Genomic DNA, 16,594 nt, shown 5'->3' with positions numbered 1-16,594 from the left:
TGACCAAAGCTCTGTAACCTACTAATGACAGTGTGCCATAATGACATGTAATAACTAAGCTGGACATGACTGGACAAGAGCTGGACAGAGTGCCTGTGTGACACCCTGTCAAAACAAACAGGGTTACAATGAGTTTACTTCTGCTAGAAAGACAAATGCTGTGTTTGTTACTCTTCCCAGCATTCCACACAGCAGCATCAGCTGGACTATAGGACCAAAAAAAAAGCACAGGTTTATTGTCGTTGGTAATTTTTTCTATAAAAATGTTTCTCCCAAGACAGCAACAGCACTTCACAGCCTTGGCGTTCTCTATAATCAAATTAGGTTGTTGTTTTTTTTCTTTAAAAAAAGGTTTAAGGTGTACATCTCCATGGCCTTGAACTGAACTATGCAACCTAATTGATTCATAAGCGATAATTTAGCAACAACGCTGAGAGTACTGCGGCTCTTCCTGTTAACTACATCCGAGTCAGACCCAGACTGCAGCTCTGTTTACAGAGCGAGCGTGCAGACGCCACTACAGCGCGCGTGCGTTTGTGGATGGACTGACGCCACTACCGCGCGCGTGCGACACGTGGCGATTAGCTGACATCTGCGTGCAGCCGACTAGTCCAACTATATAAATCGCGGCGACTTGCTGCGGTAACTTCTAGACGATCAAAGAATACAACGGTTTGAATGATCACTGCAGTGCGAAGCACACAACGACCTGCAAATACACTGAACTTACTGAGTAAATCTTTTTGCAAGCGTATGCCGTAAAGTGCAGCGGTGGACATTGCCTCTGGGGCCCGTGAAACGCGATTCCACGCTCCCCCACTCCTACCTAATACAGAAATAGCTGCAGTGAGGTAATGTTTAATGCTGTTGCTCCACAGAAGGTAGGCAATTGGTTGTGCGTCAACTCCAGGTTTCGCGCGATCCGGTATCCAGACTTTAGACTCTCCGGGTGACTCTCCTCGTGCGCTCCGCCCCTGCCTCCTTGTATATGAGCGCTGGACGGAAAAGCTTGGAGCGGGTTTTTTTTTTTTATTTTTTTTGATGCGGAGGTTGGGAGAGTGTCGGTTCTGCGTTTTGGAGAACACGTAGTGTTCATTGATTTGGATTACGGATTGTGTTCAGTCGGTTGGATAGTTGCACTTACTTTTACGGTGCCGATTGCGGTGAAACGCCTTCTGCAGATTCTACCAAGGAGGTAAAGTTTCCGTTGTGTGTAGATTTTCTAGGACCCTTTTCTGCTGTAGGAGTGTGAATGTGCGGTGTCTATGTACACATCTTCGACATTTTAACGCCTATTTGAATGGCGAGTGTTAACACTGTTTTCTTGCGGCAAATCGTCCCCTAACGCCTCTTCATATAAGGCTCGTTTTTCAAAAGTAGTACGGTGAGGAAAAACTAAATTTAAACTTCAGTCCTTGTCACCTGCATCACGTTGTGGCCGGAAAACGCGTTCGCAAAGATGAGGATCTGTAGGTAATTTGCTTTTTTAGAAGTTGTTTGACTTGTGTTTCAGGGGAATGGTAGACCGCATGATGGCAATGAACCACGGACGATTCCCCGAGGCTGTTACTGGTCTTCACCATAACCCCTCCGCGCGCAGAATGGGAATGGGCCAGTTCCCCAGCGCGCTCCAGCCGCAGCCGCAGCCGCAGCCGCACGGCTATACCGGCTTAATTGGAGACCACATGCATTACGCAGGAGGGACCGTAAACGCCAGCCACGGGGTCCGGCATGGCATGGGCTCTGGGAATATAAACGGAGGACACCCGAACGGCAGTTTACCGCCGCCCGCGCGCTTCGGCTCCCAGTTTGTCGGACCTGCCGTGACCAGCCAGGGGCAGCTCGCGGCGAGCATGCAACTGCAGAAGCTCAACACACAGTACTACAGTCAGCACGCGCACCCTGCTCATCACCATTACATGCACGAGTTGCACCCTGCCAGTCACCAGTTAAACGGGACAGGGCAACAGTTCCGAGACAGTAGCACTAAGCACAGCGCGGCCGGAGCGCCCCTGACTGCACACCACATGCCGACAGCAATGCTGCCCCCCAACGTCATCGACACGGATTTTATAGACGAGGAGGTGCTGATGTCACTGGTGATAGAGATGGGTTTGGACAGGATAAAAGAACTGCCCGAGCTGTGGCTGGGTCAGAACGAGTTTGACTTTATGACGGACTTGGTGTGTAAACAGCAACCTAGCCGAGTGAGTTGCTAATCTTACGGATGGGACTTTTATTTTGTTATCGTGTTTTATTTCACTTAAGATCACATTCCGATTTTTGTATTGATCCATAATTTAAAAAAAATAACCCACAATAGACGGACAGTAGTCATGAAAAGGGTTGATATTTTTTCTCTTGTGCATGAGGCCATAATGGATTTGTTTGAGGTGCCTGCTCGAAACCCCCCAGTAACACATCACACACCCGGAGTGGTGGGTGCAGAAGACAACGGAAGTTTAGAAACCAGGAGATATTTTTAATGTCTTTGAACTGTAGCAGAGAAAAAACCCAACGTGTGCATTCCGGTCAAACTTGTATTTACCTGTGTCACTGGAACACACTGAAGGAGACATCTGGAGTAATATCACATTTCTGTGGATGCTTCATAATATAGGTGGTTATGTAACACGATCGTAGACCAGTACAGTGTAATTGTTCCATTCAGCAATGTACTGTAATCTTCAATGGCCATAATATTTACATTATATCTATGCTGTTCAGTGACTTTGTCAGATTGAGTGGAAGTTTCAAATTGCTCTTTATCTTCTTTCCAGCGTCCCAACTGTCTGATCTGTCATGGAGTTCCTCCATGTTAATGCATAGTTTCAACAAAGCAAGAAGGAAAGAAAAAACAAAGAGCCAGATCCAGTTGTGGGAGTGAAACGTGTGAGTGAAGTTGTGCGCTGTTCTTCATGCTAAAATTGGTACGACGGTATCAGATGGTGAGAGAGAAGGGGGGGGGGTGGTCTTCAAGGAAGGAATGTTCCGGTACTGAATGTCCACTCCCCTGTTCCACTTCTGTGGTGAGTGGACAGTACACAGCATGGAATGTTGAGGAAGGGTGTGTGGAAAAATCGTCTTCATCAGTTATAGATACTCCACTGTGCTTATTTAGTATGCGATACATGGCAATACTACTGTGTTGAGGCTTTCTAGGAAAGTTTGATGGTATTTTTGTATACTTTTTAGAGGAAAATGTTAATTTATTATATTTTAATTTGCAAACATGAATAAAGCAGCAGAAATGCATTATTAAAGTGAACACAATTAAGGTCAGTTAATTTTTTTTATTTACATATCAGAATGAGATTTGGTCATCATGGGCTTATAATTATATTTTCCTGTAGTATATCATATGCGTATGTACATATCGCGTAAACAGTGACAGCATGGCTATTCAGGATGGGTTAAAACCATAGAGATGCTTCATGACTTGAGCTTAAGGCCACACACGAATCTCCTGATGTTTCCATGAAGTGTTGCGTCCATTGTCTCGCACTGGTTGTCCACCCTGTCCTACACTCAGCGGCCCGCCCCCTGAGGTGACATGAGGGAGGAGAAAAATCTCACTACTTCACTTCTTATGTGCATTAAAATGCTGACTGTGTCATTGGGGTGGGGGGTGGGGGTATCTGGTTTCTCTGCATGAATAATTGTCATGCAAATTGTCAGGATTCAGTCCAAGTTTATCCTGTACAGGCTTCTAGACTTCTGCTGCAGCTCAGAGCTGAGTGGAGAGAGAGAGAGCCAGGACTAAAGAGAGAAAGCGCTGCCACGGGGCCGTATTTACACATCCCTACCTCCGCAGCGCTGAGAAACAGCCTTCGCTCCCCTCGGGCTGAGGCACGGACAAACCCTCAGGAGTTTTTAAAGATGTTTAAGAACACGGCCTGAGAATCCTGTATTCTGCACGATGTGAGTTCATCTGAATCCAGTGAAGGGTTTAGAAATACCAAAATGCTTTAAAATGCTTTTTATATGATAACCTAGTGTCTCTTCATGAATATTAGGTTAGTTTTAAAAGTGGCTTGCTTAGTGCATTTGATAATTATATTCTTTCATGCCTCTTAACTTAGCCTTTTTCTGTTTGTCATTATAAAGCTTTTTATTGTACACACTGAAGCACAGGACTAAGGGAATCGCAGTGTGACTATGCTATATCTGTCTGTGCAGTCCAGTGAGCAATGTGGCTTATTGAATTATAATGGTGAATGACTTCACTTAACTTTCTAATGATTTCACTTTAATTGTGGTTTCATGCCTCCCCTGTGGTGAAGCCGACTCATAATGGATGTTTCATTACTATCGGTATTTACGTGTGGAAACGGCATGTATATACTTCAGTACATTTGCAAAAGATTAAGTAAACCTTTAGAGAAAAACAACCACAACTGGTTCTGTGGTCTTATGCCACTTCAATTACCTGCAACAGAGCAGAGTTTGGCTTTCAGTGTCTCCTGCAACAGCAAACCTTCTGCATGCTATTAAGGTTCTGTTATAGAAAGTGAATTTATAAAAAAAAAAAAAAAAACATTTGGACACAATGTATATCGATAATTAAAATGTAAAAAGGCTAACACATCAACCCAGCAGGAGTTTTGGAACGTGAATGTTCATGAGAGACGACTCCTCCCTGAGGACACTCTTCCTGTAATGTTAACATGCTAACTCGTGTAAAATGGCCAAAAACCGGCAGAGCAGTGAAGGTACCGGAAGACTAAACCCAGCTCACTGCTTGTTGAGAAATTACGCTTGTAAGGTAAGCAAGGGCAAGGAAAGATACACGAAGATAAGAGATGCAATCAGGGACAAGTGGAGAACTAGGGATATAAAGTCAATAAGTGCTCAAGCAAAGATTTGGAGTCATCGTTGGACGCTCCACTGCAAAACTTCCACATTTCAAATGTGGTCCCAGTTTCTTATACTCAGTAACAGCTGTGAGTGACTGATGGTGTACATTTGCTGATCCATTACTGTAGTTCTACATTTCCTTATACAAGCCTGCCTTATACAAGATTACCAACCTGAAACGTTGATTCTTAACTCAATGTTCATGACAGCAGTGGGTGCAGTAGGCGGGGATTTGTTGTAGAAGCTTTTTTATTATAGATTTTTAAGTACTATCTACATACTGATAGCAATCAATGAATCAAATAATCTGATTATAAAAAATAAAATAAAATTTGTCAGTTTCAGAACTGTAAAAAAAATTGAATTTGGACCAATTAAAATAAGTGGAGGGCATACCTGCCTACCTGCCGTGTTTGTGGAGTCCTTCACACACACACACACACACACACACACACACACACACACACACACACACACAGAGCTGAAATCTAGAGAACTACCTGCAGAAGAATTGCAGACAAGGTTACAGCGATGCATACTGCATTACTAAAGAAAGGATAACGACAGAAGGAGAAACGTGGTTGGCTGAGCCAGAGTGTCTGGGTCATTCGCATAGATCGTTGGGGATCTATGTATCGATGTGGTTCATCAGCAAACATGGATGAAATTTACTGAAAATTCAGAATAAGGATTCAAAACTAATGTTGGCTGTGTACTATTGCTAACCATGATGTCTTTAACTTTGCCTGATATTATTGTCATTATTATTGGGTTATTATTTGCTGTTTTATTCAAAGACAAAAAGCGTATATGATGGAATAAGGGACACATAAGGAGTAAGAAAAGCGAAGTTTAAATATTTACATTATTAAATATTAAAATATTTATATTATGTAAATATTTAATATTTACATTATTAATACTGTGCAATACCTTTACAGGGTTATATGTTCCTATTGGGGTGGAACTCATAACCCAAGTCTGAACAACCCTGAGCTCTACCAATACAAGTTCCCGGAGATTAAACGTGTCATTTCCCAGATATATAGTTAAAAACATGAAAATAATAATTTTTTCCCCAAAAGTTAACACACTGAAAAGTCAACAATAGTCAGGAACGACCCGTCTAACATTTGGATTCGCCTTCCGTTCCTGCCCAGGAATACAAACCATGCCTCTAAGACCTACGTTGGCCAGCGGAGGTTAGTTACGGTTTTCTAGCGTTACCAAAGTTGTCATGGCTTCACACTGGAATGATGAGGTAGAATGTTTACTACTAATACTCCGTAATTTAACGAGTTCTTAGCCAAAATGAAGCATGTGGTGGCTCAGTCTGTGCAGAAGGCGGGATTAGTTATCATCAGGAGGGGAACATGTTCCCCTGGCACACTACTCACTCACTCACTCTGCTTGGCAAATTATGATGAGACACCATTTCATGTTTCTTAGAGACTTGTTGTCTAATCATGTTATCCAAATACAAATTCCTCTTGGTACAGCAGTGGCGTCTGGCCAGAGTAGGTATCAGACTAATCAGACATCAGTGTAGGCATCAGACTCATCAGACTCCTGTGTCTGGGGGGCATGATGCTGTTAGCAGTCATCATGCAGTCTTGCCCATGTACGTTTAACACTTGGCTCATAATGATTTGTGCTGTGATCATACCGGAGTGTCTCTGTAAGTTACCTGTGTTAGCTCGTTAGCATCATTAACTACAAGGCAGACTGATGCGGTTGACCAGTAGTTCATAGATTCCTCTGGTTCACACAGAGCGTTTCTTTACTTAGCTCTCTATGTTCAAAGATTCATCTACTCGATCTGTTACGCAAAGTCTGTCACTCAAACAGTTCAACACAAGACTGTCCGAGAGGAACGTCCACCTCGAGTCCAACTGCATGGAAGAAAGCACTTCCAGAACTTCCAGAACTTTTTGCCAACACATCATGTGTCTTGGCCCGCGACGCAGGACGCGTGCCAGGTTCTGCCATGCCTCTGTCAAACGGAGGCAGATGTGGGCGGGGTAACGGGACGTTGTAGGTGGAGTAACAAGGCATTACAGGAGCGTTGTGGGAGGAGTAACAGGGCTTTGTGGGTGGAGTAACAAGGTGTTATTGGCGCGTTGGGGGAGGAGTAACGGGGCATTGTGGTGTGTTTCATAAAGTGACTGACAGGAGGTCAGTGGAAACGCTAAAAAAGATTCTGTCCCAGAATGCAGGTTTTCAAGCAGGTTTTCCAATAATACAAATGTGCTAATGTAGTAATAGAATTTTTAAATAAAATAATAACTAATAAAAATATTTTTTAAATAATTATATATATATATATATGTATATATATAATATATATATGTATATATATGTGTGTGTGTGTGTGTGTGTGTGTGTGTATATATATATATATATATATATATATATATATATATATAATATTACAATAAAATATAATAAAATGTTCTACATATTTCAAACTTTATTTGAATTTGAAGAAAGGGCCAAACCAACGAACATACCTTTAACTGCTGTAATGATCAGAGTTCAGTAATCCAGGGGAATTATTTAATCCCAGTGCTCCTAAAATGCCACCGAGCAGTAGAGTTTGCCTGGATTGGCCTTGCACCTTCTGGTTTGGGATGGAGTGCTTTTAATTTAGGCATTCACCTCTACAAGAAGCAAAGATCTGAAGAGCTGAGATTGATGTCAGCATGTTCAGATCGGTCACTAATGAGCCTGTGATGTCGGTGTGTTCAGATCGAGTCACTAATGATCTTGTGATGTCAGTGTGTTGAGCTCTGGCCACTAGTGAGCCCGTGATGTCAGTGTGTTCAGATCTGGTCCTAACCTTCAGTTAGCAAGAGACACAAACTTCACTGAAGGAGACCCACCACTGAAAGTGCTTTCACTGCAGGACTAAGTGGGGTAAGATATATTCTGCTCATCCTGATAAACAGTCTCAGCTCTCCTCAAAGTCTCCTCTGCTGCTGCCCCAGCAAGCTGCCATGTTTGGGTTGAGCTGAGGAGATAACACAGAGATATAAAGGCAGAACGTCCAGCAGTGTGTTTCCGGGGCACACAGGAAGAACGCTGCTCTACTACATCAGGTCCTGGGTTTTCATCCTGTGTGAACAAAGGATGTGTTCACAGTGAAGATACGAAAGAAATGTGTGTTAGACTGGACAAAACTCCCGATTGCCAGCGAGAGTACTTGACTTCCTACCTAGTGTGTGCTTTTGTTTCTCAAAACTATATATGAGAATGTAGAAATGACATGTATTTCAGTGTTAAGAATGTCTGTATGATGCTAAACTAGAGGGATGTGTTAAACATTTAGCAAATTTTCAATTACAGACCCATAAAAGAATATGATAAAATACAAAAAAAAAAACAACAACAACAACAGCTGAACTGTCTGAGCTTGGTCTTAATATTCTAATAAGCATGATTGATTGACAGCTTCATTGTCACACCCACAGCCTGCAATTCAAGCAGAGCTGAATATAATAGCACAGGACAGGAGAGCTGGAGTAACAGAGCTACACGTGTGTTTACAATCAACTCATGATCCTAAGAGATGCAATCTTGGTGTCAACAGAGTGCCCTGATTTGCCCTGAGGCCATGGGATCTATAAAATGTTACTCCAAGACAAACACTAAAGTAAATTGTTCCACTTGTACAAACATTACAATTGATGTTTTAGTTTGAAATCATAGCCATGCTAACCACATCCTAGAAAACTTAGAGAAGAATGGACCTCACATCTGAAGATAATGTGATCACAGACAATGACATTCTCCTTCTCTCTCTCTCTCTCTCTCTCTCTCTCTCTCTCTCTCTCTCTCTCTCTCTCTCTCTCTCTCTCTCTCTCTTTCCCTGTGTGGGTGTGTATGTTTGTGTATGTGTATATGATTCTGTGAAGATTGGGGATCTTGCAGGGTCACTATTTGCAGGGATATTGTATATTATTTTCCATCATGGTCCTGTTGCAAATTTACTAGAAGAGAAAATGTTGAACAATAAAGCAGAAACAGAAGCAGTTTTTGGTCACAGCCAAAAAGAAAAAGACACAAACCAGCCTCCACAGTTCTTCTGCATGTCTCAATATGTCTCCTCAATGTCTTGGTATGTCTCATCCATGTCTCTGTATATCTCATTCATGTCTCAGTATGCATCCTTCATATCTCTGTATGTCTGTATGTCTTCTCCATGTCTGTATGTCTCTTCCATGACTTGGTATGTCTCCTCCATATCTCTGTGTCTCTGTATGTCGGTATGTCTCCTCCATGTCTCTGTATGTCTGTATGTCTCCTCCATATTTCTGTATATCTCCTCCATTTCTCTTCATGTCTGTATGTCTCCTCCATGTCTCTGTATGTCTTCTCCATGTCTCTGTATGTCTGTATGTCTCCTCTATGTCTCTGTATGTCTCCTCCATGTCTTTGTATGTCTGTATGTCTCCTCTATGTCTCTGTATGTCTCCTCCATGTCTTTGTATGTCTGTATGTCTCCTCTATGTCTCTGTATGTCTCCCCCATTTCTCTGTATGTCTTCTCCATGTCTTTGTATGTCTGTATGTCTCCTCTATGTCTCTGTATGTCTACTCCATGTCTTTGTATGTCTGTATGTCTCCTCTATGTCTCTGTATGTCTCCTCCATGTCTCTGTATGTCTCCTCCATGTCCAGTCACATCAGTGTCACATCAATGTCACGTCGCTATTTGCATGAGCCAGAACTAAAAACTCATGATAGTACTAAACACGGTTGATTTTGTCAGAGAGTTAAGACAAGAAAATATTTATGACAGCTATCCTGACCACTTCACAAAATTCTCCTGATTTTATTCTGACATTGCAGGTTTGTCTGCAACAGTGAAGTCACTTGAAAAGTAATTTGGCATGAGACGCAAATGCTACTGTAGGCGTTGGTCAGTAGCTACATGGTTCAGATTCAATGAGAGTAAGGAAACAGAACAGAGTGTGTGGGAGGGGTTTTAGGTTTCTGGCTGTCAAGAGTAAAGATTAAGGAAGATTTACTAAACATAAGGATCGTCTACTTTACATCAGAAAGGGAGAAGTTCTGGTGAATTCTGGACCTTGTAAAGTAAGACACACTTGATATATGTACATTTTGTGTCCAAAATATCACAATTAACCTAATTATTAAGAAATTTAAATGAATACTTCAGCCAACAATACTACCAGTTGAGCCAAAGTAGCATTATCTCATTTGCATAATGCTAGCTGTCCCCCAATCATTTTCCTTCAATATTACTCATTTACATTGTCATGTGTAGTATTCCTTCAGCCCTCAGCAATGCAGGATTGGGAAGGCAGAATTTTTTTTAAATGCAATGACATGCAGAATCTGTGGATTCTGGTCTGCTGCGTGTGTGAAATACAGAAGGGCGATCAGAATGTTTTATGACAGCCGCAGGAGACTAGCAGTAGAGGCAGAGGAGATTGTGGAGACTAGCAGTAGAGGCAGTAGAGAATAGAGGTAGAGGCAGAGGAGATTGTGGAGACTAGCAGTAGAGGCAGTGGAGACTAGAGGTAGAGGCAGAGGAGAACATGGGTCAGTACACTTCATTTGGGTGCATTGTTTGGAAGATGTACTAAATTAAGCACAAAGGATTTTTCTTAGAAAAAATAAATTGTTACTCTCTTAGGACCTTTGCATTAGAATTTCATAAAACATCTAAACATTCCTCATAAGGCTTCTGTAAAAGTTGGATGAATATGTAATTAACTGCATACACATAAATCAGTTCAGTATATTTTGTGCTTTTTTGTGTACTGCATAATTTCACAACTAATGAGGCTCTGTCCCGTAAACCTCCAGCTCTCTGCTGAAGCCACACTCCACCTGCTGAGGTCCTGTGAGATATACTCTGACACAAAAGACACAGACATAAAGGTTCAACAGGCATTCGTCACGAAGTAACTCAAGATGGACAACAGACAGGTCTCCTGGATCTTCCCTGTCTGTCCCAGGACCAGAGCCAATGTCAGAACCAGAACCAATGTCAGAGTGGGTAATGTGGGTAATTAAAGAAGGATCATTCCTGAAAGCCTGGACCAGGGATTAAGGAGTGAGATTTCCCAGAGCAAACACAAGTGGCCTCTCCTTGACACAGTGCTGGGATCACTTAGCATCACGTTGTATCTCCTTCTTTATGTGGCATGGACAGGGCTGGCACCAAAGGTGTTTCTGGAGCACAAGACATACTGTCAACTAATTAGCAAGAAAAATGAAAAGTCTCAATGTGGAAACAGACTGGCAGTCTGGACCATTCATTTGGGGTTTGGTTTGTATTTTACACCTGCTCATACAGAGCACAGAAGACCATTGAATTTGAGCTGCATATTATCAAACAGAGAAAACAAAAACATCGCTATAGTTAAGACAAAACAGAAACATCGCTATAGTTAAGACAAAAAAGAGAAACATCGCTATAGTTAAGACAAAAAAGAGAAATATCGCTATAGTTAAGACAAAAAAGAGAAACGTCGCCATAGTTAAGACAAAAAAGAGAAACATCGCTATAGTTAAGACAAAAGAGAAACATCGCTATAGTTAAGACAAAAAAGAGAAACCGCTATAGTTAAGACAAAAGAGAAACATCGCTATAGTTAAGACAAAAAAGAGAAACATCGCTATAGTTAAGACAGAAAAGAGAAACGTCACTATAGTTAAGACAGAAAAGAGAAACGTCACCATAGTTAAAACAGAAAAGAGAAACGTCACCATAGTTAAGACAGAAAAGAGAAACGTCACCATAGTTAAGACAGAAAAGAGAAACATCACCATAGTTAAGACAGAAAAGAGAAACGTCGCCATAGTTAAGACAGAAAAGAGAAACGTCACCATAGTTAAGACAGAAAAGAGAAATGTCACTATAGTTAAGACAGAAAAGAGAAACATCGCCATAGTTAAGACAGAAAAGAGAAACATCGCCATAGTTAAGACAGAAAAGAGAAACGTCACCATAGTTAAGACAGAAAAGAGAAACGTCGCCATAGTTAAGACAGAAAAGAGAAACATCGCCATAGTTAAGACAGAAAAGAGAAACATCGCCATAGTTAAGACAGAAAAGAGAAACGTCACCATAGTTAAGACAAAAAAGAGAAACGTCGCTATAGTTAAGACAGAAAAGAGAAACATTGTTATAGTTAAGACAGGACAGATTCTCATGAATGCCCAGAGCCCATGCAAACACATTAGAAACACATTAGAAATCACAGAAACAAAATTCATTAGAGATCATTTTTTAATGTTTGAGTGACATGGTTAATTTGACAACATGTCTTTTACTGGTGATAAAAATATATATTTTTTAATGTCTTTTAAAAAATGAAAGTCTAATAATAATTAAGGTGAGAAATTTCATATACTGTTTTTGTTTATATATGTGTGTGTGTGTGTGTGTGTCTGTGTGTGTGTGTGTGTGTGTGCAGACCTGTGCCCTCTGTGTAAATGCCTTTTTGATTTTCCTGTGTTTATCTGCAGTCCATGTGATGAATATTAATATCCAGAGATGTATCGATGTTCCCTTTAAATGCAGGGCCAATCCTACCACTGAAAACATGAATATGCACATATATAAACCAAACACGTCTTTTGACTGATGCTCAACCTTCTCATAAGACCTATATAGGCTGCTACCACTTTAAGAAATACATTAAATGAATAATTAAGTTTTCAGAGTCTACAAAATATATGTTTACTACAATTTCATGGTGTTCAAATAAATGTCATACCAACTTCCTTTCTCTCTCTCCCTGTCTCTCTCTCTTCCTCCCTCTCTCTCTCTCTCCCTCTCCCTCCCTCTCTCTCTCTCCCTCCCTTTCTCTCTCTCTCCCTCTCCCCTCTCTCTCTCTGTCTCTCTCTCTCCCTCCCTCTCTCTCTCTCCCTCCCTTTCTCTCTCTCTCCCTCTCCCTCTCTCTCTCTCCCTCTCTCTCTCTCTCCCTCTCACTCTCTCTCTCTCTCCCTGTGTGGTTGTGTATGTTTGTGTATGTGTATATGAACAGCATTTAACCTTCACTTCATCCATTATTTGTCTTTGTTGTTTTGCTGTTTCACAACCCATGTGATGTTCAGCAGGTTGCACACATGTGACATCAACACATTCAGTAATACATGAAGGAATAATGTCCATTGATTATGTCACCTAAATTGTTCTAACCCACAAGAATGAAAGTCTAAAATAAGCCATCCCAGTTTTGACCCAGCTCTAGAAGACTCTGAGTATATGTTAATCTTATCAAAGCTCAGTTCTTCTAAGATCCAGATCAGAGAGACGATGACAGGTCAGTTCTCTGAGAGAAGCCACAGTGCTCCATTGGCCAACGTTAAGTTATTTTGAGGGCTTCATGTGTCACAGCTGTTGTCCTGGGCTCTTAAATGCTTTTGGATTCACCTCACGTCTCTCTCTCTCTCTCTCTCTCTCTTTCTCTCTCTCTCTCTCCCCTGGCAGTGTGGACAAGCTACTCTATTCCTCTCTCTCATTCTCTGGACAGCCAGAACACACTTTCTGTAAGTATTGTGTTTTTAAATGTGAAATATGTTCGCACAGCAAATAGCTGTAACTACATAGCAGCCCGGAACTCAAGTGTGTGTGTGTATTTCATAACGAGCTTTTCATTGCTGTGTAGTGCTACTGCTTCTCTGCTGGGTCTCACTGTTCACGTTTTGATTTTATGTCTCTTAGCTATTTAATGAAATGAAATGATATGGCTTTCTATGTAAAAGAAGTCGAACCCCAGAATCGAATGTTAACAAAGTTGAAATATAAAAATATGTTTATTAAACAGCTTCATAAGTATAAATATGCCTTTTGCCCAGAGCTGCATGAATCTGAATTACGCGGCATTAATGACATTAAGAACGTTCTTGTACTTCCAGCACGAGCAGGGGACCCATACGTTTCCTCCACTTTACACAAAAGTGGCATCATTGACATCAGGGTCTACGTGGCTGGAATAACAAATAGCTTTGCCCATATTTAGAAGCTCCAAATATAGAACAGGGTGCCTCAGAACAGGTGCCATGTGGCTCACTTCAGGAGGCTGAGTGTTGATGGCCAGAGCGGAGGAGGGCCGAGCCTGTCATTTTAACCTGATAAGCAGCAGCAGTCATGAAGCGACACAACTGGCTGATAAACAACCTCCCGATTTTTTCAAGTTCATTCCACGTGAAATCAAACTGCGGTCAGCGGGAGGTCTGGAGGCCTGCCAGTGAACCGTGGCACGGCAGGTTTCAGCGAGACCATGCCGCTGAGTTTTGCACTATTTTCTCTGCATTCCTGACCCTTGACAGCATGTGTCACGTGGACCTGAGGCTGGCGCACTACCTCTCATACAGCAACTGTGCTAAAATAGGCCCTGATCTTTACACATGGAGGGCAGCAGTACTGCAGTTAGAAAAATTCATTAGCTACTTATTCTTAGATCTTCATGTAAAACTATTGGTGTCTATAGCAGAACATTGTCTGTTGTTTTGCTTGGTACCTTAAACTATAACTCAAGTTTGAAAAGTCTCTCACTGGGGTCAAAGCGGATCCAGTGGAAAGTTTCTCAGAGGTAAGAATGGGGATACAGGAATGTGAAGCTCTGTCACGCCGGATAAAATTTTGATCCGCCATACATGTCTCTCCAGCTCTGTATTCTTGAGGTTAAGGTACTGGTAACGGTAGTGGTGGCTCAGTGATTAAAGTGTTTCACGAGTAATCAGAAGGTTGCCAGTTCAAGTTCCCACTGTTGGGCCCCTGAGCAAGACGCTTAACCCTCAGTTAATCAAGTTGTGTTCAGTTGTGTTTGTGCTTTAAATAAAAGGTGTCGGATAAAACGTAAACACAGGTACTAGACTACATTGTAATGACTGTCTTATATCAAGCATAGTTCTGCAAATCTTCGAATGACTTCTTATCATGTGTGAACAATTTTAAGTGTTGACCATAAACTCTTTGCTTTGGCATTTTTCTAAAGACATTAAAAAGCTGTTTAAAGAAGATATTTGAAACTTAGTTAACCATTTAGGAGGCAAAAAGAATGTTTCATGAAGATTTAGTTCAGGAGCCTCAGCAAGACACCACCGAACCATGGAAGATATTTCATGTGAAGTATTTTAGATTTCTTGTTGTTTCTGCCCAAGGCAATCACATTAATCAGAAAGAAACGTGCTCTCATTTCTGCTAAATTTGTATTTGCGTTTTCTACAAACACCAGCAGGCATTTGCGTAGAAAGCACAAAGCCTCCCTACACACACACTCCACAAATTGCCTGAAGCAATCTGTCTCCAAAAACCATTTAGTATGTGGTGATTTAGAGCCTCCTACCACAATGCTCTGCCTTTGCCCTTCATTCATTTGCCTGGTCCAATTTCGACATGAAGCCAAGACAGTCATCAAGAACTTGGCACAGCAATCCACCGAAATCAGCCCCCGTCTTCCTGGGGCCAGTTTTCTGACCTTACTGAAATGGCCCCCGGTCAGTGACACTGTTTGATATTTGCTCAGCAGATAATGGAGAGCAGTTCACAGCCCTCAGTCAATGCCAGTGATCATGTCAACGGTGTCGAAGAGCAGGACCCAATGGAGGCCTTTAGCAGACAGCTGGAGGACATCATCAGCACATACGGCTCAGCGTCCAGCCTGATGGAGGAACAGATCTCTGTCTTGGAGAAGGAGGACGAGAAGCCGGAGGAAGAGGCTGCAGCCGAGGTTGTGGTGGCCAGTGCAGAGGGCGGGAAGGAGTCCACGGCTGAGAAGCTTCTCAAAGGACTCGGTAAGGAGGCGCCATTCTCACTGCCCAGTCTGTTCGAGACTGCCGTGGTTATGGAGCCTGCTTTGGCTGAAGCCACATATCTGACAGCAAACATATCCATCTGATCCCAGTAGCTAGCACCAGTCCCAGTAGTTAGCACCTATCCCAGCAGGCAATGGCAGGAAAAGGTTTTGGATGACTTGGGTTCTGTTCCCACTAATGACTAATTCATGCTAATTTATGCAACATCATGCTAAAGCACACGCTACTCCATAATCAGTGCATACCACATTAGCAACTGTTTGGCTGTCAAACTAAATGCATTGAGAAAAGAATACCAGTCTAAGCTTCTGGGCCAGATTTCCTAGAAGCCTCAGAAAACCAAGATGCTATTCAAATGGTAGAGTGAGCATGACACTGAACATTCTCTCTCTCATGTAAGATTATCTTAATACTATGATGATTTTGGGAAATGGGGCCCTGTTCAGTCCCCCCCCCCCCCCCCCAACAGACAACAGCACCATGAGAGCACGTCATTTTGGAGAGTTCTGAAAATCTGCAAAATGATCAGACATGTGTTATCAAATGAGGTATCAAAGTGACCGATAGTAAAAACCTGGAACAAACAAGGGGGCTGTTCTAATATTTCACTCACAGCAAGTTACCAACTCACAAAGACTGCACGGCAAACCCCCCCCCCCCCCGATCTTAGAACTATGTAGAGGAACGCCAGAGGGAAGCCATGCCCTCTGCTCTTCACTGGAGCGTCTCCTGAGTGAGAAGATACTCCGACGAAAGTTACTCCTTTGATTCACTGTTGTTTCTTTTTTCTGACTCATCAGTGCCAGGAGGTAAAAACATTCAAGATGCTTCAGGGTATCAGGATAAATATAAGAATGTACGCACATTCCTAGTCTCAGGCATTCCTAGTCTCAGGCATTCCTAGTCTTAGGCAGTTTTAGTCTCAGGCACTCCTAGTCT

General features: G+C 42.1%; 2 protein-coding genes across 8 annotated transcripts in view; both read left to right on the top strand.

Annotated features, from left to right (window-relative positions):
• The first annotated feature begins 995 nt into the window (after positions 1-995).
• Positions 996-3,273, top strand: cited2 (Cbp/p300-interacting transactivator, with Glu/Asp-rich carboxy-terminal domain, 2). Of its 3 annotated transcripts, none has more exons than XR_003411237.3 (3): positions 996-1,195; positions 1,514-2,620; positions 2,781-3,273. XR_003411237.3 is itself a non-coding variant. In XM_027019346.3 (3 exons), the coding sequence occupies exons 2-3, from the start codon at positions 1,518-1,520 to the stop codon at positions 2,820-2,822; spliced, it is 732 nt and encodes a 243-aa protein (XP_026875147.2). In that variant the 5' UTR covers positions 1,004-1,195; positions 1,514-1,517; the 3' UTR covers positions 2,823-3,273. The 3 variants fall into 3 exon arrangements, 2 of the variants coding, with proteins under 2 accessions (XP_026875148.2, XP_026875147.2); XM_027019346.3 differs by having other exon boundaries at positions 1,004-1,195; positions 1,514-2,207; XM_027019347.3 differs by having other exon boundaries at positions 1,514-3,273.
• Positions 3,274-3,705: 432 nt separating this feature from the next.
• txlnba (taxilin beta a) overlaps positions 3,706-16,594 on the top strand; it is a 31,410-nt gene continuing 18,521 nt past the window's right edge. For 2 of the 5 annotated variants that reach the window (XM_081716867.1, XM_035524419.2), the window contains exons 1-2: positions 13,235-13,384; positions 15,367-15,634. In XM_081716867.1, coding sequence (XP_081572993.1) covers positions 13,253-13,384; positions 15,367-15,634 — 400 coding nt within the window. In that variant the 5' untranslated portion in view covers positions 13,235-13,252. Of the gene's footprint in view, positions 3,922-13,232; positions 13,385-15,366; positions 15,635-16,594 lie in introns of those variants that run through there. The other 3 variants (XM_081716869.1, XM_081716870.1, XM_081716868.1) reach the window with 3 other exon arrangements.

The sequence above is a fragment of the Electrophorus electricus genome, chromosome 7 (assembly GCF_041902795.1).
Source record: "Electrophorus electricus isolate QZ-2024a chromosome 7, ASM4190279v1, whole genome shotgun sequence".
NCBI classification, from domain to species: Eukaryota; Metazoa; Chordata; class Actinopteri; order Gymnotiformes; family Gymnotidae; genus Electrophorus; species Electrophorus electricus.
This window is presented reverse-complemented; position numbering and strand designations above follow the sequence as displayed.